Here is a 26,313-nt window from a genome sequence, read left to right as displayed (position 1 = left end):
AAAACTTTTTCAAAAATAATCGAAAATAATACCTCAACGTACAGATGTCCCAAATTGATTCATTCGATTTTAGTAAGTTAATAATATCGAATTCGTTGTTTGTATTAAACATCGAGATAAAGAATATTTATTCGTAATGTTTATTCTTTATCTCGATGATTGTTGTCAAAATTTCGACCGAACAACAAAAGCGTTTTCTGTGCTTGGCTTCCAGAAGTGCAAGTCTGTTATCAACGTGATTTTCGACGAAAGTTTAACATTGAACCTCCTATAGCTCAGAGTACTCAATGATGGTATACAACTTTTCAAGAAACCGGTTGCTTATGTAGGAGGAAGACAAAGACCAAGAGATTCGGATGAAAATGTTGAACAAATTCTTAACTGTTTCGAAAGAAGTTCGTAGAAATCAGTTAGACGTGCATCAAGAGAGCTTGCTTTGCCCCGGACAACAGTTTGGCGTGTTTGACAAAAACGTTTGAAATTTAAACCGGTATGACTTCAATTACTGCAGGCTCTCCATAATGGTGATATGCAAAAAAAATATATAACAACCTTGATGCTCTCCAAAAATACAAAACAGAAAAATAGCATTACTATCGTAAATCAATTAACAGTTCAAATAACTCTCTGAAAAACAATAAAAAATATAATAAAACAAAAAAAAAATACCCCCTTTACGTAATTCAAACAACTCTCTGGCTTTTTCAGACCTTGACAAAGCTAACTTAATTGCCTCCAATCTGGAAAACAAATTTTTGCCAAACTCAAGATATCAGCATACTTAGATCATATAAATTACATTGAAACATCGTTATCTAATACCCTCCCCATGTGCTTTCTAATTTAGCACACCAATCCCTCTAAAATCCAGTATTTAATTAAAAAACTACCCACAAATAAATCTCCAATATTAAGATCTTATTACCAACTTAATCATCAAACATCTACCCAAAAAAGTTATATTATTTCAAATAAGCTATACAATTCTACACTCAACTATCCTATTTTTCTGACTCCTAGAAACATTCCGTTATTAATATTCATTCACAAGACTGGAAAACTTCCGGACATTACTTCTTCATTTACGAGATAGACCAATCAGCCTATTGTTCTCTTTTTAAGAATTCTCGAAAAAATAATACTAAAAACAATTTACCCAACCATTCAAATACAAAAAATGCCATCAAATACTCAAGTTGGTTTTAGAAGTAAACATTCCTTACTACACCAAATTCATACATTAGTAGTTGAAATAGTCTCTTCCTTTAAATAGTACTGCATTGATGTAATAAATAAATCAAAATAAATAACAAAAATGTTATTGACGTGGCTCATGCGTTCGATCGAGTTTCGCATGAAGGCATCTTATATTATTTTCGTTGTTTACCTACCCCACTTTATCTCTTACTCAAATTCTTTCTTACCTATTAGATATTTATGGTACACTATGATGATGAACTAGGTATCTACAGTCCATCCTATTAAAGCAGGTGAACCCCAAGACAGCATCCTTGCTTCTACAATATTTTCAAGGCTGATATTCCCCATTCTAACGACACTATCTAGCCATCTTTGCTGATGATATACGTGTAATTTCCACTAACCTTAACATAAAAATCTCCAAAATCATTTATTTAAATTGTAGCATTGGTTCAAATTATAGAGAATAAAGATTAATGAAAATAAATCTAATAATGTCACTTTTAGCCTCCGCCTCAATGATAGTCCACCAGTATTCCTCAACAAAAAAAATAATTCCTAAGGTAGACTCGGTCGAATATTTAGGTGTTTACCTTGATAAAAGGCTAACCTGGGCAAACACACAAAAATCAAGAGAAAATCCTTAAACCTCAAGCTATATAAATTTAAACATCTTCTCAACAAATTATTCGCCGACTATTGTATCAAACTTTGGGGCTTTGTCAAAATTTCTAACCTCAATATTTTTCAAACATTTCAGTTGATTTAAAGATAATAACCAAAGCTCCGTAGTATGTTAGTAACTTTATCTTAAACAACCTTAATATATGCACTATTCCAACTATTGCGCGCATTTATTATTTTAACTTCCATGCGCGCACACAACCATCTTAACCATTAATTTTTAATCTATTCCCCTATCACTATTCCGGACAATACCCCTTGCCGTTTTAAACATAAATGGTCTCACGATTTACTTACATACCTAATTAGCAAAAAAAAAAAAAAAAAACAAAGAAGAATTATTATTGAAGTAGTGTCATTGGATGCCTCCTATCACGTCAAGAGGTCTTGTACATATTCTATAATTTACTTATTGAATCATTAGAACACAGAATTTAAATGTTTCTGTTTATTCTAATAAAAAAAAATTAGTATTTATTTACCAACTAATCATAGATACATGTAATATTATTTATTGTAAGTATGCCCGTCGCAGCTGTCTCCATCAATTGATTATATTAATATATTTCACAATAATTAACCCTCTAATAGAGTAGACCGTAAACAATATACATATAAAATACAGTTCACATATTATATGGATGGTGTGCCATGAAAATTTTGTTGGAGATTAAGTGTGCCGCATTGTTGAAAACCACAGTTCTACAGTACAGATACAGCACAGAAAAATACCGTTTAATTGACATTGTATATAACTAACAACAAATTTATAATTTGAAACTGGTCATACTTTACAAACATATTAATACTTCAGAATAAGATTTTATATATTTATATGTATTATATTTTTTGTTTTTAACAGAATGTTCAATTAAAACACTTATTTTCTACACTGACCAATAAAAAACAATACAGTGTACATAATTGGTGAAAAATCAATATGGGTACTATAAGTAAAAAAATATTTACAATATTTAACATTAACTATTTTTATACTTAAAACAATTCATACTACATTAAATAAATAAAATAATAAATAGTAACTAACATTCATAAATATGCAATTATATCAAAAGTATAAAATGTACATTGAATATATCAACTTTACAGAAAATATTTCATTTTTGACCATGTACTACTGACAAAAAATCATCAACATTAACATTCTTTAGCAATCGTTGATGTTCAACTTTAGATGTTTTTGGTGGAATCTGAAAAAAAAAATGTGTTAATACAAAGAATTAGCCATAAAGTATATACATTAAATATTAATAACTAATAAGGTAGTATATATAGAATACATACATTTTTAAACATGTTAAGGTAAATTATTATACATTTTTGTATTTTAATAAAACTTTCTAAGAAATAAGTAATTTTATAATATTATAAAAAATACATATAAGGTATGAATAATTATATTATTCTATTATTATTATAAATACAAATTGAGTCATTTACAACCACATTACATAAATTAATGCCCTCTTTCTCTGCACCTTTGTATGTAGTAATTTATTACTTTTGAATTATTATTATTATTTTTTTTTTTTTTTTTTTTTTGATAAGGGAGGGAGTCAAGAACCGGGAACCCCCCCTCAAAAATATACCACTGGAAAAAAGAAAAATGTTTCTTATTAGATGAAATTGTAAGAAGAATAAGATTTCTCTAGTTATATTTTTTTATAATTTTATATTTTATAAGAAAAATAAGAAAATTATCATTTTATTTATCACATATATTTAGCAAATATTTAAATTAAAGCATAATAAAACTGTATTCTGCAAAATATTATACAGACGGAAAATAATATAATAATATTCAATCAATTTTATTCTTATAAATATCTTAAAAGAATTTACCTCATTATGATCTGTTCGATTTGCAGGCCTTTTGGTAGCTTTCTTTACAATATCATCTGCTCTACTGAGTTTTTGAGATTCATTCTGTGATCTAAAATAACAATTATAACAAAATTAAATATTAACTCAATTCTATATTATGAAATATTATTAAATAATTGAATGATTTAATTCACTAAAAAATAATTGAAAATACATTTAAATTAATAAAATTAAAATTGTTATGCAGTTTGTTAATGAGTGATAATTAAAATAATTTTTTTGTTACGCGATAATAAAATTTCTTAAATATGTCTTTATATAATATTAGCAATAAATTAATATCAGTATATTGAAAAATATTATATATATTTTGAACATATTAATTATTAATTTGAAAATAATATGTAAGTTTATAGAAGATTAATGTCTTCTAACAAATTAGTCAGATTAGTGGATTTTATATAAATAAAAAAATTAATATATTTAATATTATTATAATTGCTTATTTATATGTATGGTGTTAGAAAACAGCACAATAGCACAAAAATGATAAATACAAAAAAAAAAATTAAAGATAAAATTTAAATAAGTAAAAAATAATCCTAATAGGAACATTAATTTACTTCGATATTTTTACATTGAAATCAAATTTAAATATTATATTTTTCTTCATATAAAATAATTAATAATAAATAAAATATAAATTTAATGGAATTTTGTAATAGTTACATTCTTTGTGTAATTGAAAATCTTTCAGATTCATCTAATCGATCTCTTCCTTTACGATCATCACGGTAGCTTCGTCTTTTATCATCTTTATGTTTAAATCTATCTTTATCTCTTACTCCATCATCACGAAACTCATTTTTTATGTTCATATGATGGCTCCTTTGACTATATCGATTAAAAGTAGTAAATTGTGATCGGTCATCATGATGTCGAGAATTTTGCCTATATAACAATCATTCACTGTTAATAAGGAGTAAATAAATTTGAATTTACTCACACTATTTTGTATGTGAATAAAAAAATAAAAAATAAAATATTATGAAGGTAAAAATTATTTACCTGTATTTTTTATCATATCTTCTATCTCGATTACTTTTACTTTGCCAACTGTTTGATTCTCTATATCTATCATCTCTATGATTAACTGGGTAATTATGAATAGAGTCTTCCCAAAATGAGGGGCTTCTTCTAAATCTATTTTTTCTTTCTTCACTTTTTACAATAGCATCTTTAGGAGTGCTAGTCACAGGTATGGGGCTATCATCTTTTTTTAATTCGCCAGGTTCAATCTCTGGAGTAACATCCAATTCTTTAGTTGTTATAAATGATGAACAATTTGGATTGGATGGTTGTTCATTGTTTAATTCTGAAGGTATATCAAGAAGACTGAATGGCTCAGTTAATTGCAAATTTACCAACTAGAAAATGGTAGGATAAATTATAAAAGTTAAACATATATAAGACATTTTGTAAAACATACCTGATGTTCACCGTCATCGCTAATAACTTCATATACTTTAGGTGTTTTTAGATATTCAATATTATCTACTGAATTATAAACCTTTTTCAATTCATTGTTATGTCCAACAGTAATACAAGAAGTGTTAATCATATTATTATTGACAGATGAATTAGAGTTTTGAATACTTGTATTGTTCGTTTTATTCTTAGAATTACAATCCTGATTTGCAGTCTTAGTATAAATAGATGAAGATTGAATAGAATCTATTGGTGAATATGATTTATTATTTTCTTTTTCATTTCCAAACATTGAACAGTTTTCAAATGATTTAATTTTTTGTTCACTAATTTGATGTGTTTTTGTTTTATCCATAAAAGAAGTTTGAGAAGTTATAGATAAGTTTTCACTGGATTTAATTTCATTATGAAATTCAGAATAATTAATATTTGAATCACTATTATTTAGTTTAGAAATCTTAGCTATTTTTTCAGCTGATCCACTTTTTTTTGTACTATTACACTCATAAAATGAAGATGGTTGGTTTAAATACCTACTTAAACCAACCAAAGGTTCGCAATTGTCATCAACAATTTTATTTTTTATTTTACTAACAGCTGTACTGCTAGTTATAGATGTATTTAACTTTGTAGATTGATTAATATATTGTTCTACTGGATCATCAAAATGCACCATAGACTTTTTTGATTTGTTTAATTGTTTAATATTTGATATTTTATCGATTTTATGCAACGTACTATTGTTTTTCTGTTCTATTGCTGGTTTCATTGAATTATTAAGTATTGTATTGATTTCATTCAATGAAGGATTTTCAAAACCATTAACTAGAGAAGTTGGAGCCTGCATTGATTTTCTTTTAGGAATTGGTTTAAAACCAGATTTTTTTTCTGCTCCTTGGTTTTTTTTATTTATTACTATTGTTTTATGTTGGTTTTTGGTCTTTTCTAATTCATCTGCACTTGAACTTGAAGTAATTTCACTTCCAAATAATTCAACTTTAACAGATTCATACACTTGTTTTTTTTTAGCTTCAACACTTTTTCCTTTTAAGCCATTTTTTATTTTGGTTTTAGTTGAAAGTTTTGTCTTGGTTTTAAGAGGTAAAGTTTTAACTTTTTTGACATTGGTTGGATTTTCAATATTGATATTTGACTGATTAGGTTTTTCTAAATATTCTATTATGGTATTAGAATTTCCTTGTTCAGGTTGAATTAAAGTATCAACAGACCTCGAATTCCCTGGAGTAGGTGGAAATGGCGAAATTGGAGGTCGATTTAGATATGAAGTTTCTCTGAATACTTTTGTCAAAGGAGTTTCCGACAAAGAATCGTCAAAATGTACAGGTGTAGATGGTAATGGTGTCATAAGTTTACTTGGATCATACTCTCTTATCAGTTTTGAAATTGGAGTTTCGGGTACATCAACAGCAGAATCATCACATTTGTATGGGGTTTCAAAAATTTTTTGTTTAACTGGTTGAATGTTATTAAGTTTTATAGGGCTATTTACTTGATTTGAGTTATTTGTTTTGATATTAAGTGAAGTCTGACTATCTAAATTTTCTTTAGATAAATTATGATTATTAAATGTTTCTAAAAAGTTGGATTCTGTTTTTTTATTCATATTTTCTGTTTCTGGTACGGTTTTTGAAATACATGAGATAGTTGCTTCTTTTTCTATAGTATTTAATTGGTTAAGATTATTTTGAATATTACAAGGACTTTTTGAATAATCATTTGTAATTGATTGTTGTTCATTACAAATTTCTGTTGTTTTACATGGAGTTTCTAATGAAATAGGAAATTCCCTTGGGCTTTCCGATGCTTTTGAATTATCAAAATTTTTTAAAGAATCTGATTTGTTTGAAGATTTCTCATCACACATTTCCATAATTTTATTTGGAGTTTCCAATGAAAAAACTAATTCAGTTTGAGGTTTTAATAACGTTGGGTCAATAAAGCTTTTTATAGAACCATTATCATTATTTGATGGTTGCTCATTTAATAACTCTGTAACTTTATCAGGAGTTTCCAATGAAATAGGAAATTTACTTTGATTATTCAAAGATTTTAAGCTATCAATATGTTTCAAAGAATCAGATTTATTTAATGATTTTTCATCAAATAACTCTGAAACTATTTCATTTGGAGTTTCCAAAGAATGAGGAAATTTGCTTTGGGTTTTTAGTGATTTTACTTGATCAATATTAGTCAAAGAATCAGACTTATTTGATGGTTGTTCATTAAATAACTCGGTAACTATTTTATCGGAGGATTTTAACAAAATAGGAATTTCATTTGGCTTCTTTAATGATTTTTGTTCATTCAATAGTGGCTTATTACAGTTTTCCTCGTCTAAATTTAATTGATTTTCGGGCGTATTTGATTTAAATGTTTCAATATTATTTGATTCATTTGATTGACCTGAACTATTATTTGTTTTATTTTGTTTTTCGATCATAATTTCAGAATTATTTTTATCATTGACTGGCTTAATTTTTTTTCTAGGTGTTTTCTTTTTTTTTGTTTTTCTTCCATCAGAATCTGATGTTAAAACTCCAGCTCCCACCATCTCTCTAATATCAGTATCCCAATGTTTAGTTTTTTCTTTTTTAACAATAGATTCAAATCCATTGACTGAACCCCAATCAGCTTGAAGTTTTGGCAATGGACTAGAAATAGATTCTTCTACAATTTTTTCACATATTTTTGGACTATCACAAAAAAGTTTTGAACGAGCATTATCTCGATCTATATTTTTAGGCTGTGGTGTACTGAAATCTAAACATCTGATATGAGTGCTTCTTCTTCGAGGTGTACTCAAACTTTTATTTTTGGGAGGTATTTGTCTATCATCTGGTGTATCATGAGTAATTATATCTTTTACATGAGATGATTTTTTATTCATATCTGGTAATTTGATAATATTGACATCTAAATTACTTTTTGTTTGATTTTCAATTGAACTTTGACTAGGAACTTCAATAACAATTGATTGAGGAGACTGAAGTATTCCAGTTGGTTGCATAGATGTTATATTGGTTCTCTTGAATTTGCTCCTGATACCAAATTGTTCTAATGACCGTCTTGTTCTTCTAGGAAAAATATGTTTTTCAGAAACTGAAAATAAATTATTAAATATTATGTATAATATTGATTGGTATATATTTATTCAATAAACAAGTGTACAACTAAAATTATAATCGAACCAATGAACATATTCAAACAATATTATATATAAATTGATATAATTTACATATATGTTAAATAAATAATTACCTTGGTGTGCCTTCAACATTGGAGTCATTTTTGGAGCTATTTTCACATAGTTAGCTCTGCCATTATAGTCTTCTTCTACATACATAAAATAAAATAGTATTATCAACTTCAGTTAGTTATTTTATCCAATAAAAATATATAATGAAAAAGTTATTATATTTTAATCATTAAAAACCTTTTAATACTTAAGGCTTAAACATATTTAGTAAATGGTACCAACCAATTGTAATTTTAAGCATATATAATTTTTATTGAATCTATCACTTAAAATTGTAATTAAGAAATCGACATTTCACATATGTTTAGTAGTTAATAAAATTTGTAATAATTCAATTTACTACACAATCATATGTATTAAAAAAAATGTATGAAAACTGAAGTCAGTCTGATCGTTCTATCCAGCCGATTTCCTAAATTTTTTTTTTTAATGAAAGGTATTTAGACACAAATATGTCATTGAAATTTACTCAACTCCCACCTAACTCAAGTTATACTCAAACGTGATTCTTCCTTGTACTTTTTTTATGGAACACATTCACTCAAGCAATTCAAATTCTCATAGCTCCTCTTCTAATAAATGGATCTTGATCATTTCACTCAGAACACTCAGTGGACCAAGCTCTTTCTTTTGAGCTATTAATTGCTTAAATTGGTTGAGTTTGAGAAAAGTTATGCGTGCACAATCAATTTTACATTTATTTTTTCAATATTTTTCTTCACTTATAAAGTATTAAGTAGTAATTAGCATATTACATTACTTTTTATTATGTGAATAAATTATCTATTGCGAATTTTCGCATTGGATATACTAGTTAAATATAAAAAAAAGGGCTAATCAAGCTTAAATGTTGTTCATAAATGTATGAAATAAATTTCTTATATGGTTAGATTTCAACGATTATAAATTTTAAAATAACTATTATGAATATTATAAAAAGCCCTTTATACAATCTAGTTTAAACATAATAAAATATATAACAAATAAATAAACAAAAAAATTTATAAATAAACTATGATTTTTTTTTACACATAGTAAATCTGAGATTTTTCTGTTCTGTAAAACCAAATCTGATAATGAATATTCTAAATATTATTAATAATCTTTAAAAACTTAGTCAAGTCAGATGATTTGTTTCAGGATTTTTATACCTAGTCACCTTAAAGCCTGTTTGGTATTGATTGAAGAATTAGTTACTATTATTTATTATTATATTATAAAAGTTTAGTTGTTCTAGAATTCTATGTTTAGATTTAATACAAAACTTTTATTTAAGTTAAATTAATAAAAATATACCTGATTCCATCTCTTTAGTCTCAAAATTAAACGATTGCCCAACATTAGAGTTGTTTGATTGTAGTAGAATTTGATTGGATAATAAATCACAAGATTCAAATAATGTTTTAATATTACCTTCATGTACCAATACAATATTACTATCATCACTTTTCTTACAATCATTATTATCATTAGTATTGTGTTTTGGGGTATAAGAATTACTTTTTTTTGATTTGTTTGGGGCATCATCTAAAATAGAAAAACAAGTAATTAAAATATTTTATTCAAAATCAGAATACTTTATTTTTTTTCACTATTTCCACAGACCTTTTTTCTTGGCACTACGTAAACGAGATTTTATAGTACTTTGTTGATTTTGTTGGTTACATTTTTTTTTACCATCATCAGAATTGTCAACATTAAAAACTAAAATTTAGAAAAAAAAATATACAACTTTATTATTAGTAAATAATATATACTCTAGCATTAATTTTTCTTTTTTAAAATATATTAATATCTATAATTTTTTACTGTTTTTATAAAAACAAACAACACAGTATTAAAAATACCATGCAGTAAGAACTTGTAAATAAAAAAATCAGATTGAACTATACTTAGTATAAACTTCCCTTTAAATGTAACAAAAATGATAAATATAAAACATAAATTTTAACTAATTTATCTATAATTTTGATTAAACTAAGATATTAACAATAATTTAATCAATTATTTTATGTATTTGAGTACTTTTTTTTTAGTCAAGGTTTTAAAAATGTCGTAGGAACATTAGAAAAATAAGCTATATATTTAAATTAAATAGTTGAATAAATTGCAATATAAAAAATGTAACTACTATTAAAAAAAAGTGAATATACATTTATTATTTATATAACATAGTATTCTGTAAAAAGAAATAATAAACCTAAAAGACTAAATTGAGCTTATAAAAATTTCAAAATATTCACTAAGATATATTTAGAGTTTAAACAGTAAGTTAGTTATTTTTATTTTAATCTTAATTTTTAATTTAATAAGGATTGAATAAAAGCCTCGGCAAAATCTACAACTTATATTTATAGTGTAATATTTAATTTCAAAAATTATTGAATTAAAATATTTTTTAATTTTTTTATTTTATAAATTTATAAATTGTATTCAAATTAACTAACCTAAAAATTCATCCAGTATATTTTTAATTTGTGGATCAGACTGAGTAGAATCTAATGCTTTTTCAAGTGTGGGAGGATCCAATGTATTACAATTTTGTATATTATCGTCAGCTTCTCTTTGAGTCTCAATAGATTTATTTATATTGTCTGCAATTTTTTCTAATAAGCTCTGGTCATTTAAAAATGTATCTACTAATTCACCAGTATCAATAACTACAGAATTATCTTTGATTTCTTTTGTATCTCCTTTTGATAAACCAGGCATTGATTCTAGTGATGTTGCTTCTGGTATTTGTTGGTATTCAGGCTGATTACTATAACAAATTTTTTGAAATAAGTGTTAATATTTTATCCAAAAAATAAATAAATACATACAATTTAAAATTTGAGAAAATCAAAATTTTCAAGTGCTTATAAATAGCATCAAGTCCATTTAAATTTTTTAAATTATCCTAATATTGTTTAAGGGAAATTTGTAGAAATATCCAAATATATCAAAATTTAATTTTGTAATACTTATAAATCATTTTTTCGAATATATATTATTCTATATATTTGCTGTATAAAAAAATCATATGAGAAATCTTCTATTCAATTTTCAAATCTAAAGACTTCATTTGAAAAACGTATGAATTTTTGACTATAACAATATAACAGATTTTCATGATTTTATTGTATTGTCAAAATGTAATAATTAAATGTTTATAACTTTTTATTTTATTTTGATATTAAGCTCAATTTTTTTCTTTTATCAGTAATAAATATGTATGAGGGACATTATATTACATTTTCTAGACTTATTGTAAAAACAAAATTATTTCATTAATATTTTTGAAAAAAAAAAACTAAGAAAATTAAAATTTTCTGTGAATAGCTCAAAAATAAAATCTTATGAAAAATTATAATACCTAGTAAACGGGAATATAAGATTCTAAATTTAAAAATTTCATGTTTCTACAATTATTTTTCTCTACAAAAAAACCACAAAAATTTAACTTTGTGGAAAACCAATGTATCATAAATTGTATTTTTTTTCTTTATGATTTGTCATCAGTTTTTTTTAACTATTAAGAAAACTGCAAGGAAATTTATAAAGTATCCTTGTAAAAGTAACAAGTAGAACCCATTCGCTATCTTATAGATTTTATTCGGTGATATTGAAGCATTCCTAGTCGAAATTATGTATACAGACAAAAAAAAAAAAAAAACATGGTAATACTAATACATTTCCATTTTATTCAATTTAAAATTGATTTGATAAAATGTGCTATATATTTCATAAATTATTTTTGTTATAATTATGATAATTATAGTTTTAAACCAGCAATTGAAATAATTTTAAAAGGGAAAAGTATCCTAAAATATCATACAATTTAGGTAAATAAATTCATGTTTATAGTTAAATATATAAAATATATTATAAGAATTACTAATTAACTATCATTATCATAAAAACCGCAGTACATGTTATAAGTAAAAATTATACATGTTTAGAGAAATAAGAGATTTTTGTAAGTTCAAGCAGATATCAAAATTTATCATTAAAAAAAGTTGTGAAATAGCATCAATCAGTACTTAAAGTAGCTACCAATCACTACATGGTAATAGGATGAAATAAATATAAAAAATTGATCTTAACTTTTTAATTTTTAAGCGTAAATTATAAATTAAGAAACTTAAAAATATTTACATTGGTAAAAAAAAAAAAAAAAATTATAAACAATTTTTAATATTTAAAATGTAATATAATTATTTTACTTACACAATATTTTCTTCGATTTTTTTACTATCTTTAATGTTTATATTAATTATTTCATTATTAATTGTGTTTTTATTAGTTTTAGACATATCACTAGAAATTATTTCTGTAAAAGATGGATTTTCTAATACTTTGGTAATACTATTATTAGTTTCTTCATTTGTTAGAGTACTCTTATTTTCAGTAGTGATTATACAACTAATACATTTGTCAACAACATTTAATTCTGTTTCAACACATTTATCTTCTTTTGTTGGTTTATGATTAGCATCTAATAAATATTGTAATTGTTCAATTAATGTTTTAGATTCACATGCTTCAGATATTCGTTCATTAACTAAAATAAACAAAAATTTGTTACATAAATATAAAATATGTGTGTTTCAATTAAACAAGTTTAAACATGTTTAGAACTAAAATACTCAGATAATCTTCAATGATATTTCATTCTTACTTCAAATCAGTCGTGCACACTGGGAGGGTCAAAGGTGTCGACAGAGTAGTTTTGGGTGAATTTGGATGTTATTTTGATGAATATTTATTTAATATTATATGTTTTATAAGAAAAAAACCAATTATGTTTAAAAATAGAAGTTATACTATGCTTAAACTCAGATTTGACAGGTGGGCTTGGTGGGTACTTCGAGATACATATTTTCGACAGTATTGTGAAAAAATCTACTGCGTGCCATTACTTCAAATACAATATCAATAATTTATTGAAAATTAAATCATGATTATTTACTAAATATTATTATAATTGAAAAATCAAACAATTTTCATGAATTATATTGAATTAAATGAATATTTTTTTAAATTTTTTTTAGGGTTCAATCTACTTTATATGTTAATTATAATTTAAATTGCAAATTAGATTTTTACAGATAAGATGTCTACATTAAATATTCTATATATTTAAATGACATTATGCTTGCTAGTACTAGAAATAAATATAATATTATAAACTTACTCATGCTACACATAGTTCCAAAAATGTCAAATATGTCATTCAAATTAAATCCATTAACTTTTAGATTAAAGTTTTTGTTAGATTTAAACATTTTATAACATTCAGTCAAATGAGGAGAGGATTTTAAAAAACATTCTGCAGCATCTTCATTTTTTTCTTTTTTCAGATAACCTGTAAGAATACATTATTTTTCAATATTTATTAAACTTTTTTCCAGTAATAATTGTAATACCTATATATATATATATATAAACTACTTAACTATATATTAAACATAATACTTCAATAAATTTATATTTTAATAATAATTATATATTTTTTTCTGTTAAATTAATTTATAACGTTAATCAAACACTCAATGGAATCATTCTTTACATTTATATGGTTCATAAATAATCAATAACCTAACCATTTTATATGATTTGTTTTATTTATTTTGTTACTCAATTCAACCATCAGAATATTTAACTATAACATCTCATGAATTTTAAAACAATAAGAGATTTTAAAAACTAGGTTATGTAAGTATAACACATTTACCAAGTAAAAATTGATAAATAGTTTAAGTTATTAAAAAAAATTGGTGCATTTTCAAATATTACATTATTTAATATAAAGGAATTAACTTAAGCACATAACCAGGGAGAGGTCAGAGTGGTTTGAATCACCCTTAAATTTATTTTGGCCAAGAGTAAGCCTACCTTCACAAATGCATATACAAATTTTTTTTATCAAGTAGTAAGTAAAAGAGATGCTATGCTTAGACTTAATGTATATTAAATAAATATATTGTGATAACTTTTCGATACTACAATTTATTATGATTTTAATTATTATATAACATATATATAGATATATAATTATTATATTAAATCTTATTTTTGTGGACAATTTTATCTTTAAGTTAAATATTTATTCTATTTATAGTAGACATAATATTAAATGGGAACAAGTATCAAATAGTACCCTCTATAGGCTCTACAAGTTTCTCATAGAAAACTAATTATGGAAATTGATACAAGAGCCCAAAATGATTTGCCCCCCCAAATAGACATTTTCTGGCTACGTGCCTGAGTAATACTACTTGCACAAGAAATGAAACCATGGAATACAATACTTTTTTGCATTAATTAGATAAGCTTTAAGAGTATTCATAGAATGCACTAACTTTATAGGCATGAGGATGAAAAATTGGCTTAAAACTCACCAAATACTAGACGAGCTACTTCAGATGGCAATAATGGTTCCATAGTGATTGATATCAACAGGCGGCAAGTGAAAATAGAGTTCTAGGTCTTCAAGTTCATAATGGACGGTATTGCTTGATACCGACTGAAAAATGTATTAATAAATTATGTGATTTATAAGAACTAATAATTATAACAAATTTTAATAAACATGGGTAGGTACCATAAAACGAGAAAAACGGTTCACGTGATAACAATGTATAATATTTACACAATATTATTGGTATAACTCCAAGAAAAAGCGGGAAAGGCACCAGTGTGGCCATGATCCATGCAATGTGGCTCGCGCAAAAGTTTCGGTCGGAGCAAAACATTTTTTATCAACTATTTCAAAACAACGTGTGTGCACCGATAATTGAAACCTCCAGCTTTAGCAAAATACCCGATAGATCAACAGTGTATAAAATCTACTACCTATATTGTCATCTTATCATCTAAATTGGTCCGTTTGGTCACACATCTTACAGAACATAAAACTGAATTTGACTATTGAGTATAATTATATGCGCTTGATAAAACTTATAAATTGGTAATTAAGAAGTTGTAAACACGGTGGATATACTAGATAATGAACTGTTCCAACTGAAACTAATATTATTGTATAGCAAGGCGAGACGGACTGAAGACCAATTATGTTTTCCAAAAAAATATTATTGTTGGCAAACACTTTTCGCCAACCATTTCTGTCCAGATCATTCCGAAATGTGAAGATAAATTCTGTAAAAAATTTGAAAAAGGACGATGTTAAAGGCAATCCTGGTAGCAATCGGTTATTAAAGATGGTCTTAGACGGCGAATCACTCGACAAGACTAATGTTACAATGGAAGACATTGAAGACGGAGAAGAAGATTTGCTGGATTCCCATTTGCTTTATGATCAACATAAAAAGTAAATCAAATTTGTATTTTTCATAAAATGGCAATTCCAATGATAAAAGTTTAATATTGATTTTCAAGATTTAATATAAAAATATTAGTAAAACTTAATTCAACACCTTTAAAATATTACATTTTTAATTTAGGTATATATAACTACCAATTTTACCCATCCTTAACAATTTCAATAATTATGTTTTTATTTTATTTTAGAGAAATAAGCAAACAAAGAGAATTTAAATCTTTTCAAAACATAAAACGGAAGTATTTTAAAAACAATACTTGTACCCCTAATTTTTTAACATATTTTGAAAAACAACAAATCAAAACTTTACATGAAAAATCTCCACAAGAGTGGACTCCTGAAACATTATCAACATGCTTCCCAGCATCACCAGAAATTATTGTTGTAAGTAATTATTATAATGATAAGTACAATATTATATCTAACATTTTTAAGATTTATTTATACATATTTAAAAAAATTAAAATTTAAAATATAATTTTTATATTAATTTATAGAAAATATTAAAATCTAAGTGGATAGCAAATGAGGGACAACAAATATTACGACATGATAAACATGTACAAGATAATTGGGAACGTTTTCGTAATGGAGATATTGAGTTACCTATAGAACTTAAAAACCATTTGAAAAAATTTTCAGATCGACGACCCACACTTATTACCCTAAAACGTTAGTATTAATTAATTAGAAAACATGCGAGTTTTATAATGATTTTATTTTATTTTTAGTTGTAAATTTACACCAAGAACATTGTACAGTAATATGTCTAGTATAAAAAATTAAATATTATCGGAACTATTAATTGATTGGTTTTTGAAGTGTAAAAATATTAAATATATTATTTATTTGAATATTAATTATTAAACATATTCAATATTTATATCATATATTATTTAGACCTCTGTTCTCAAATTTTTAATTTATAATCATTTAGAATTTACAAAAATACTATATTTAATATTTAGTACTTGTACCTCACCTGAAAGCTTTTTATAATAAATTAATTTAAGTATTATTAATGTAGTGAAATAAATTAGAATAAATTATATTGCAAATACGTATTTTTATTAATTTTATGTTGATAATATTAGTTATTTATTGATAAATAATTTAAAATTTATTTTACAGAAGCAGAAGCTTATATTCCTAAGCCAGCTACAGAATATTTAAAGCCTGAAGAGTTTGGTCAGATAATTACAAGTTATCGTGGTGAACCTAGCAATCAAAATGAACAAATGCAAATTGAAGCTGAAGAAAACTATGAAAAAATTTATGAAAATGACATTAGAACTAGTACAAAAAATAAGCATTTCACTTTAGATCAGTTAAAAAAAAATTCACAAGAAAGATCTTTCTCCTGGTATACCCCACAACCTACTAATGAAAAAAACATTGATGTTGCTACAGTTGAAGCTAGTTTACAAGAGCATACAAGTATAATTTCTCGAAAAGATGTTTCAAAATTTATTGATACAATAAATAATTATCCACTTGCTATTCGAATACCCAAAAAAGTGTGGAAAGAAGGATATACATATAAAGTGAAAGATTGTTTTTATGATGATAGAGGAGAGTTTTTATATAGAGTTCCAGGTTTAATGACTGATGAAGATAAGCCACATAATCAATAGAAGTGTAATCAATTGAATTATAATTATTATACCAAAATATGTTTGTAAATATATTTATATTTATGTAGATAATATATTGAATATTTCATACTACCTAAACAGTGGTAGTTCATATCAAAGATGGGCCTGTGAGCAAAAATAAAATCTATTTTAAATAGTATAAATATAGGAAAATAATTTCAAATTTAAAGAATTTTTATTCTAAAATATTAAAATCTTGAGCAAATCAGTAGCTACTATATATTTTTTTGAAATTGAAATCATATACAAAATATGATGGAATATAAATAACATATTTAAATGTAATTTTGTTTGTGTGCTCTTTTTTTTCTATACTATTGTTATAAGTATTTTTTAAATTTAACCTAACTGATGTACTGGATTGTATTTAATAGAATAAGAAATGCACTTAATCTTTTTCTCACACTATTTCGTAAATAATTTATTAATTTTAATTTGGCAAATTAATGTTCTGCTGTAGCAATTTTATAGGAGTGTCAAGAATAGCGTAAACACTGCCCATATTTCAGAAAATTCTAATGTATATGGTTTTCTTTAACAATTAATTCAGTAATTGTTTTTACTGATATTTGTTTTATAGTTCCTTCTTTAAATAAGAACTGAACAATAACATTTAACCAGCAATAACATTACCTAAATTACAATATTCTATTAATTTATTAAAAGAGTTAAAATTTTTTCGTCAGTAAAATAAATCAACTTTCTTTTAATTGTATTATTGCATTATCCAATGTTAAATAAAATATATTGATTTTAAAATACTTTCTATTGAAGTAATAATCTTGGATGATTTCATCTTAAAATTGTTTTACTCTTTGGTTTCTTTTTTTTTTTAAATTTTTACAGTAAACCATATATTTTTGTAATTTCTATTACTATTTAAAAAGAACCACCATGTTCTTGAAGATTTATGAACACAGAATCAAGAAAAAAAAAAACTGCTGTGCTTAGTTCTTGTTTAGGGCATTGAAGAACTTTTGATGTCACATTTGCAGTTTTCAGAATTTTACCTATAGAAATTAATATAAACTGAAATCTAATGACGCTATTTAACACACATTTACAATAAGATAATCTATGAACATGAAAATTATAAATGATAAAATTAGAATAATAAACAATAAAATAAAAAGTAGGAATAAACATTTAGACAATAATAATAATACAATACAGTTACATAAACACTAAAATAACTAGGTGGGTAACATATAGGACTAGGGTTGTTATATATTTATATCTAATTTTTCAAGTACCATCCCTGGTAACTTTGTTCAGCTCTGCTAACCCCCCTGGGAATGCTCTGATTGGGCATTCCTCCACTATGTGTCTTGCGGATTAGGTTTTGTGACCCCAGTCACATTGTGGTGTGGGCCTTAATCCCCATTGATGAAACCTGAATCCAGTGTGTCCACGTCCAGTTCCAAGTCGGTTTATGACTATCCATTGTCTCCTGGGGAGTTTAAATCCAGAGGATTGCATCATAAGTTGGTCGAAGAGATGATTCGTGTCGATATTGTTAGACCTCTAATCTATAGTCCATCTTTACATAAGGTCGAATTTTTCCATGATAAGTTTCCCTGCCAGCTTCCAATTCGGTTTCCTAGATTTTAATATTTTCAATGGCCACCATTAGTGCAGTCACTGTGGATAGGAAGTGCGGTATTCCTAGAGTATTTAATCCATTTTCGAAGCAATGAGTTCATCCAGTGAAGATTCGGTGGGGCAGTGTTACTTAGTATAGGGAACCATTGAATGAGCGTTGATTTGATCGCTCCTGTAATGGTTCTCATGGCTGAGTTTGGTTGGACTTCGATTTTATTCACATGGGCACTATTGGCCTATATTGGGGCATAGTATTCCACTACTGAGTTCGTTAAAGCTAATGTAGAGGTTCTTAGTGTATGGGCATCAGCTCCCCACAAAATTTGTTTTTAATAATTATTTGTGATAAAAATATAACAGTGTTGAACAGCTAATAAAGAATCAAACCTTGATGACTATATTGTACATAATCTTTTTAATGTAATTAAACATCTGATGATTCAGATAAAAGTAATTACCAATGTTTAATAATATCCAAAAAAATGTATTCATGCTTTACATAAGTCCAAAGAAAGTTTTTTTTCTGTTCCTTGTCCCCCCCCCCCCCCACCCAGAAAAAATTAAAAAACCAAGTGTCCTTGACCACAACATTTTAACAAATTTAAGTTATTTTTTTGTAATACAATAAATAATTGACTTTTAAACCAGTACTTGATTGATTTATAACTTTTACAAAGCCAATACAATTTCAGTTATTTGAAATATTTTAGGATTACTATTTTAATCTAAAATAATTGATACATTGAATAATTTAACTTTGATCAATCTTAGTAAATCTTAAGCAGTACACATTATTATGTTTTTATTTTTTATTATTTAGGCGGGAAAAATATACACTGGTTGCCATTTCCAACTAGAATGTATTCCACTGATAGTACAGAACGCTTGTGTTTCTTTTTTGAGGAGAGTAGTGTCATTATATAATGAAGTATTATATATATATACACATAGTGTGATCACTGTGGTTTAAGGTAACACTAAATATTTCAGGTGGATGACCTTGTATTGAAGCGAATATTTTAGTGTTTAGGGGGTACTTAAATACATATATATTATATATGATTTTCAAATTTTCCACACTTTTAGTGTGCGCATGCGCAACATAACTTAAATTTTTTTTAATGGAACACTACTTTTTTTTTTACATATTCGGATAGATTATTTTTTTTAAAACGTTTTTTGTATAAAAAGTTTTTTTTATTTACAAAATTGACCAAGTTAGAATAAGTCAAAATTTGAATTTATGCTTAAATCGTGTTTAATAAAATTTTCATTTATAATCACTGGAAATAATAAAATAAGTGTGAAATAATTAATAATAATTTTAGTCTACGATATTATTTTTAATTTAATCTACTGTATTAATTAAATTCATAACAAAATAGTTATAATGATAATAGTAATATTAATATTATAATACAAAATAAAATAGATTAAATAAATCGATCTTATGAATTGTTCAAAGTTTTCGCTATTATGCTCTAAACATGATTCAAGTCGCCTCAAAAATTCAGTTGAAGTTGCCGCCTTGATTTGGTTCTCACTTAAAATATCACATGCCGCCTATATTTTGTTTTTTAAGTCCTAAAGATTGACAGGTGGATCTGCATAAACCACAGTCTTCAAATATCCCCATAAAAAAAAATCCAGTGGCGTTAAATCAGGAGATCGTGCAGGCCAAGGAACGACACCATAGGTACCAATCTAGCGGTTCAGAAATATTTGATTTAAATATCTTCTGACAGTAATTGCATTATGAGCTGGTTATGCTCGAAAAACATTCATTCTCGTGTGTCTAATGAAACATCATCCAAAAGTCTTGGTAGTTCGTTGGTTAAAAAATTAAGGTATCGTCTATCAATAAGCGTTCCATCATAAAAGGACGGTCCTATTAGCTTCCCACCAACTAACCCACACCATACATTTATTTTCCAGACCGTTTGGAAATTAGTCTCACGTAACCACACTGGGTTTGTGTCATCCCAGTATCGATGATTTTGTTTATTCATAATGCCATTGTTTGTAAATTTCGATTCATCACTCCAAAGAATATGATTGACTATTAAAGGGTCATCAAAAAATTTAACATTGAACCAAGCTATATACTCTAACCTACGAATTGAATCTCCTGCATGCAAATGTTGGACGAAATTGATTTTATATGGGTGTATTTTGTGTTTTTTTAGAATTTTTTGAACATAACCATATGAAACGCCAATTTCGCGAGCAACATGCCTAATTGACGAATGTGGATTAGCTCTTATGTATGCTAGTACCTGTAACTCTGTATCGTCATCAAACATATCTGCTCTGCGTCTTTATTGGTTGATTTGTCTGCGGGGAAATCTTCCATTCTGACTTAACCCTTTTAGAAGACGTAAAACGCAATTATAAGGTGGATGGTATCTTTCTGGGTAACGTTCGGCATATGTCATAGTAGCTAGGCGTACATTACGTTGACATTCGCCATAAATTAAAACCAACTCAATTTTTTCAGCGTTATTCATATTTAAAACAATTATAATTTATAGGAGCACTTAATAACCAAAAATACGTACACGGATAACGTTCAGACTATGGTACGGGTATGGGTCTAGTCGAATAATAAAAGTGAAATAATATTTTTCATCAAACTAAATATCTTAATAATATAACATTATCTGATTATCTTATCGTTATTAAAGCTATTATAAAATAAAATTAAATTCCACTATAAAAATAGTTAAAATTGTAATCGCATTACATCAGTTTCCTAAACAAAAACTATCCCATACTCGAGATATTCATTCTAGTGACCTACAGTATCATTAAATTATTATTTTTAAACGGTTCAAGTAAATTAAACATTTATTTAGCACTTATTTTATTATTTCCAATGGTTATAAACAAAAATTTCATTAAACACGATTTAAGCATAAATTCAAATTTTGACTTATTCTAACTTGGTCAATTTTGTAAATAAAAAAAAACTTTTTATACAAAAAACGTTTTAAAAATAATAATCTATCTGAATACGTAAAAAAAAAGTAGTGTTTCATTAAAAAAAATTTAAGTTGTGTTGAGCCTGCGCACACTAAGTGTTGAAAATTTGAAAATCATAAATAAATATGTATTTAAGTACCCCTTAAGCACTCTAAAATATTCGCTTCAATACAAGGTCATCCACCTGAGATATTTAGTGTTACCAGGGCCGGCCCTAGTTTTTGCGGGGCCCCGGACAAAATAATTTTCAATGTTTTTTTTTTTTTTTTTAAATATGTACATATATTTGATATATTTTTTCCATGTTTTCATTATATATATTATTATTATATTTCTTTCTACCCAGATATATTTAGTATGCATTTCAGTCTAGTTCATATATTTTTTATTTTTTTTTTTTGTCTTCATACGAGACTTCTCAGTGAGACCCAGCGATCTCCATATACAAACAAAAAAAAAAAAAATAATAAAAAACAAAAAAATTATTATTAGGTATTTTATTCTATTGGAATATAATAAATAATAATTAAAATCAAATATTCTTTACACTGTTTTATCGTGGAAAGTAAATATATAATATACATGATTAATTCTTTTTATCATAATATCATTAACAATTAAAATAAAGTAAAATAGAAATTATCATATTAAAACTTACCTAAACATTTTCTTTCTAGACTTTTTCGAAGCGAAGATGTCGATGAGATGTTTATAGTCGATGGTGGACAATATTTCTTCTTCAATTGATATTAAAGCTAGTTCAGAAAGTTTGTCTTGGCCTAACCGATTGCGCAAATAAGTCTTTGTTAATTTTAGCTTTGAAAAACTTCTTTCTGCACAAGCTGATGTCACAGAAATAGTTAGCATTATTCTAAGAGCAATGGTTAGATTAGGAAATGATCCGTGAGTTGTTTTTAAAATATTAAGTGCCTGGAGCGTATTTGTATCTTCGTCAACTAAAGATCGAAATATAATTAGTTCGGAAAATAAATCTAATCCATCTATATCTTTTAAATTATTATCTGTTAAAATTATTTGTAAATCTTTACAGTGTTTTAATATATCATCATTTTCCATTGTTTTCAACTTGCCAATGCGATGTAAAATCCAAAATTGTCCAAATAAGTCTTCAACTGATTAAAGCCTTTCTCAATCGACTGTATTGCATGGTCAAGAACGATGAAAAAATAATTTGTACGAAACCGATCTTCATTATTTAACACAGGTTCGTCGACATTTTCATAATCGAATAATTTCGTCTTTTTTCTTACTCTTGGATTTTTGAAAGCAACTGCAATATCGGCATCTTCGGCTAATTTTTTAGCAGCAATTTTCGCAAAATTAAACCCATTTTCTCTATATTGATGCAAAAACTGTATAAGACTTTGAACCATTTTTACCGAAGTATTTATATCCGTATTATGATCTTGTAAACTTTTACTCACAATATTTACTTCTGTTAAAATATCATACCAAATCACAAGACTCAATATAAATTCATAATTACCGATTTCATTTGATAGTGAAACAGCCTCACTTTGGGCCATCAAATCATTAACTGTCTCAGAAACTTCTTCTAAAGCATTTAAAATACTTGAGAGTTGAAAACGTAAAGCTTTTACGCTATTTATACGGCTCTCCCACCTCGTTTCTGACCATTGTTTAACCGTGAATATTGTACAATGTTTTTTAATAATACTCCATCGATATGTTGATGCCGAAAATAATGTATAAACACGTCGAATTATACCAAAAAATGTAATGGCTATAGTTGAATTTTTAGCAGCATCACACAGGACTAAATTTAAATTATGGGCAGCGCAAGGAGTAAAAAATGCTCGAGGATTTATATTTAAGATTCGGGATTGAACTCCTTGATATTTTCCTGTCATGTTCGATCCGTTGTCATAAGCCTGACCTCGGCAATTTTCAATGTTTATTTTATATAATTTAAGTTGTGTGATCAGAACTTCTGACAAATTTAAACCGGTAGTAGAATCGACCGTTACAAAATCTAAAAAATATTCTTGTATGGTAGGTGTACTGTATTCATTTTCTTCAATTTGATATTGCGATATATTGTACAACTAGAATGATATCGGTGTCGAAAATGTGTCACGATATCGACATTTTATCGAATTATTGATATCGTTGCCCATCACAAATAAATACTACAAAAACATAAAACTTTAATTCTATGATATATTTTTTTTCAATTAAACTATATATATATATACCTAGCTCTCATGACCTAAGCGTGGGGCCCTAAAATTCGCGCGGGGTCTAGGACAAATGTCCCAGTTGACCTACCCAAGGGCCGGCCCTGAGTGTTACCTTAAACCATGATCATACTGTGTATATATAATTAACTGATACATCAAAGTATCTCCTTATAATCTCGTACAAAGTTAGACGAACTTGAATTTATCTCAACAATTAAAAATTATAACCTGAAAATTTATAGTATAAAACATTTAACATTTTTACTTTTGCTAAAATACACATAAATAATTAATATTCTTTTAGAATCTAAATAATAACCATATTTATAATAAACACCAAAAAAAAGTATATTACATTCAATGACTATAAATATAATTTTTATTAATAAATTCATTTTTCCAATACTTATTAATATTTACTTATTTTTTCACATTAATTAAATAAATATAAATATACAATGTTTTACTTTACAAGTTTGTAGTAAGTTTGTATCTAGTAGTTTTAAAGCATGAATGTAAAAATTATTTTCTTATTCAACATATTAAGTGTATTTAAAAATAAAAACTAATAATATAATATTTATCAATTTAAATATTAGTTTTATTTGTTTTTCGTATAAAATTATTTTCATAATTAAATGGCAAGACCAAAAACTGAAACGATAACATACATAGTTTTATTTTCCCATCTCACAGTACAGCTACCATCTGTTAAGTTATCCCAATAACATGAACTGGCTGCATGAAAACCAGCACCATTTTTTTGCATAATGGCACATGTCACTGTTAATTAACACATGTACAAATTTAGTTTATTATTAATAATTTGTCAAAAAAGCAAAATCATGGTAAAATTTAAAGTATGTAACAGATACAATAGATAATACTGTTTTACCTATATATTTAAAAGGTTTGGCCAATTTACATAATCTTGTTAGACAGTTTTCAACTACAGAATTTGTCCATTTATTTACCATATTTTGTTGGTATAATTGACTGCCGATTGAATGTTCAATTGAGTCCTTGATAATATCACTTACTTCATCCACAACAAAAAGAGTCTACAATAAGTAATCCTTATTAATACATATTTAATATATTGAAACTTGAAGTTGTAATCATAGTTATGAATAATGCTATCGTTAGCAGGCAGGCAACTTAGGCGATTTTCAAAGGCTTTGCACTTAAAATAAATTCGGGGGCCCACAATTTATCAAGTTAGAATAGTTAGATATATTAAGGTGTAGGAAATGTATTGCTTTTGCCTAGGGTTTTACAAAAAGCACGTGATGGCACATATATAATACAACTTGACTTAATACAGTAGGTACAAACAGTTGCATATATATATATATATATATTATTTGTTTTCACTAAGGGCTAATTTTTTTACTAACACATAATTTTCTAAAAATAGCGTATTACCACTAGTTTGGCATAATTCATTATCACTTTTGCTATTCATTATAAAAGTACTTTCTAGATATTAGTCATAAGATAATAATATTTTTATTTTTGGCTTTAAATCATGATTATTTATGTTGTATAAAAATTAAAAAAGGTACTTGAAAAACCTAAAATATTTTCACCTGAAATTTCACTATGGGCTAAGGCCCAGATTCCCCCTCCCTGCCCACTGGCTACAAGACAGATTTTTTTACAAAAGCATTGTTAATGATGATACATTTGCAGAGATAAATTAAATTACTTATGATTTACAATAACAAATCTGAAAATAATATTTCACTGTTACTTTAGTATTGCAACAATATTGTATTTACCTCTTCGTTGGAATCAACCATATTGTTTGAATTTAAATTAATATTTGTTTTTCTGAAATTAAAATTAAATTTTACCACTTTTTAAGGAAAAAAAACTTCAATTAATCAACTACAACCAAAGATAAAAAAAAAACTCGAGACTCAGACAACAGTCAGAGAGAATTAGTAGAATATTTTTATCAATAAAATGAATATTTTGAATTTTAATCAGAATTTACATTCATATCACCTGGTATAAAACCATAGACTTTAT

General features: G+C 26.1%; 4 protein-coding genes and 1 pseudogene across 4 annotated transcripts; 1 reads left to right on the top strand and 4 right to left on the bottom strand.

Moving 5' to 3' along the window:
• Positions 1-2,939: 2,939 nt before the first annotated feature.
• On the bottom strand, positions 2,940-15,167 carry LOC112684318. Its single transcript, XM_025555771.1, has 13 exons — positions 15,081-15,167; positions 14,878-15,002; positions 13,671-13,841; positions 12,704-13,037; positions 10,942-11,255; positions 10,100-10,198; positions 9,791-10,021; positions 8,497-8,571; positions 5,219-8,337; positions 4,798-5,156; positions 4,459-4,680; positions 3,748-3,838; positions 2,940-3,095 (listed from the first exon to the last, which is right to left on the bottom strand). Exons 2-13 carry the CDS (start codon positions 14,918-14,920, stop codon positions 3,003-3,005), a joined length of 5,151 nt encoding a protein of 1,716 aa, XP_025411556.1. The 5' UTR covers positions 14,921-15,002; positions 15,081-15,167; the 3' UTR covers positions 2,940-3,002.
• A 115-nt stretch (positions 15,168-15,282) lies between these two features.
• On the top strand, positions 15,283-17,636 carry LOC112684319. The gene is made up of 5 exons (XM_025555773.1): positions 15,283-15,446; positions 15,523-15,806; positions 16,007-16,202; positions 16,316-16,490; positions 16,950-17,636. Exons 2-5 carry the CDS (start codon positions 15,550-15,552, stop codon positions 17,450-17,452), a joined length of 1,131 nt encoding a protein of 376 aa, XP_025411558.1. The 5' UTR covers positions 15,283-15,446; positions 15,523-15,549; the 3' UTR covers positions 17,453-17,636.
• A 3,002-nt stretch (positions 17,637-20,638) lies between these two features.
• On the bottom strand, positions 20,639-21,582 carry LOC112684431 (annotated as a pseudogene).
• A 1,557-nt stretch (positions 21,583-23,139) lies between these two features.
• Positions 23,140-23,949, bottom strand: LOC112684437. Its single transcript, XM_025555975.1, has one exon. The coding sequence runs from the start codon at positions 23,947-23,949 to the stop codon at positions 23,140-23,142; it is 810 nt and encodes a 269-aa protein (XP_025411760.1).
• A 909-nt stretch (positions 23,950-24,858) lies between these two features.
• LOC112684372 (dynein light chain Tctex-type 1) lies at positions 24,859-26,268 on the bottom strand. Its single transcript, XM_025555874.1, has 3 exons — positions 26,061-26,268; positions 25,175-25,340; positions 24,859-25,062 (listed from the first exon to the last, which is right to left on the bottom strand). Exons 1-3 carry the CDS (start codon positions 26,079-26,081, stop codon positions 24,914-24,916), a joined length of 336 nt encoding a protein of 111 aa, XP_025411659.1. The 5' UTR covers positions 26,082-26,268; the 3' UTR covers positions 24,859-24,913.
• Between the last annotated feature and the right edge of the window lie 45 nt (positions 26,269-26,313).

The sequence above is a fragment of the Sipha flava genome, unplaced genomic scaffold (genome assembly GCF_003268045.1).
Source record: "Sipha flava isolate LNK unplaced genomic scaffold, YSA_version1 249_pilon_pilon, whole genome shotgun sequence".
NCBI lineage: Eukaryota > Metazoa > Arthropoda > Insecta > Hemiptera > Aphididae > Sipha > Sipha flava.
Note: the sequence above shows the minus strand (reverse complement) of the source record. Positions and strands in the feature narration are given on the sequence as shown.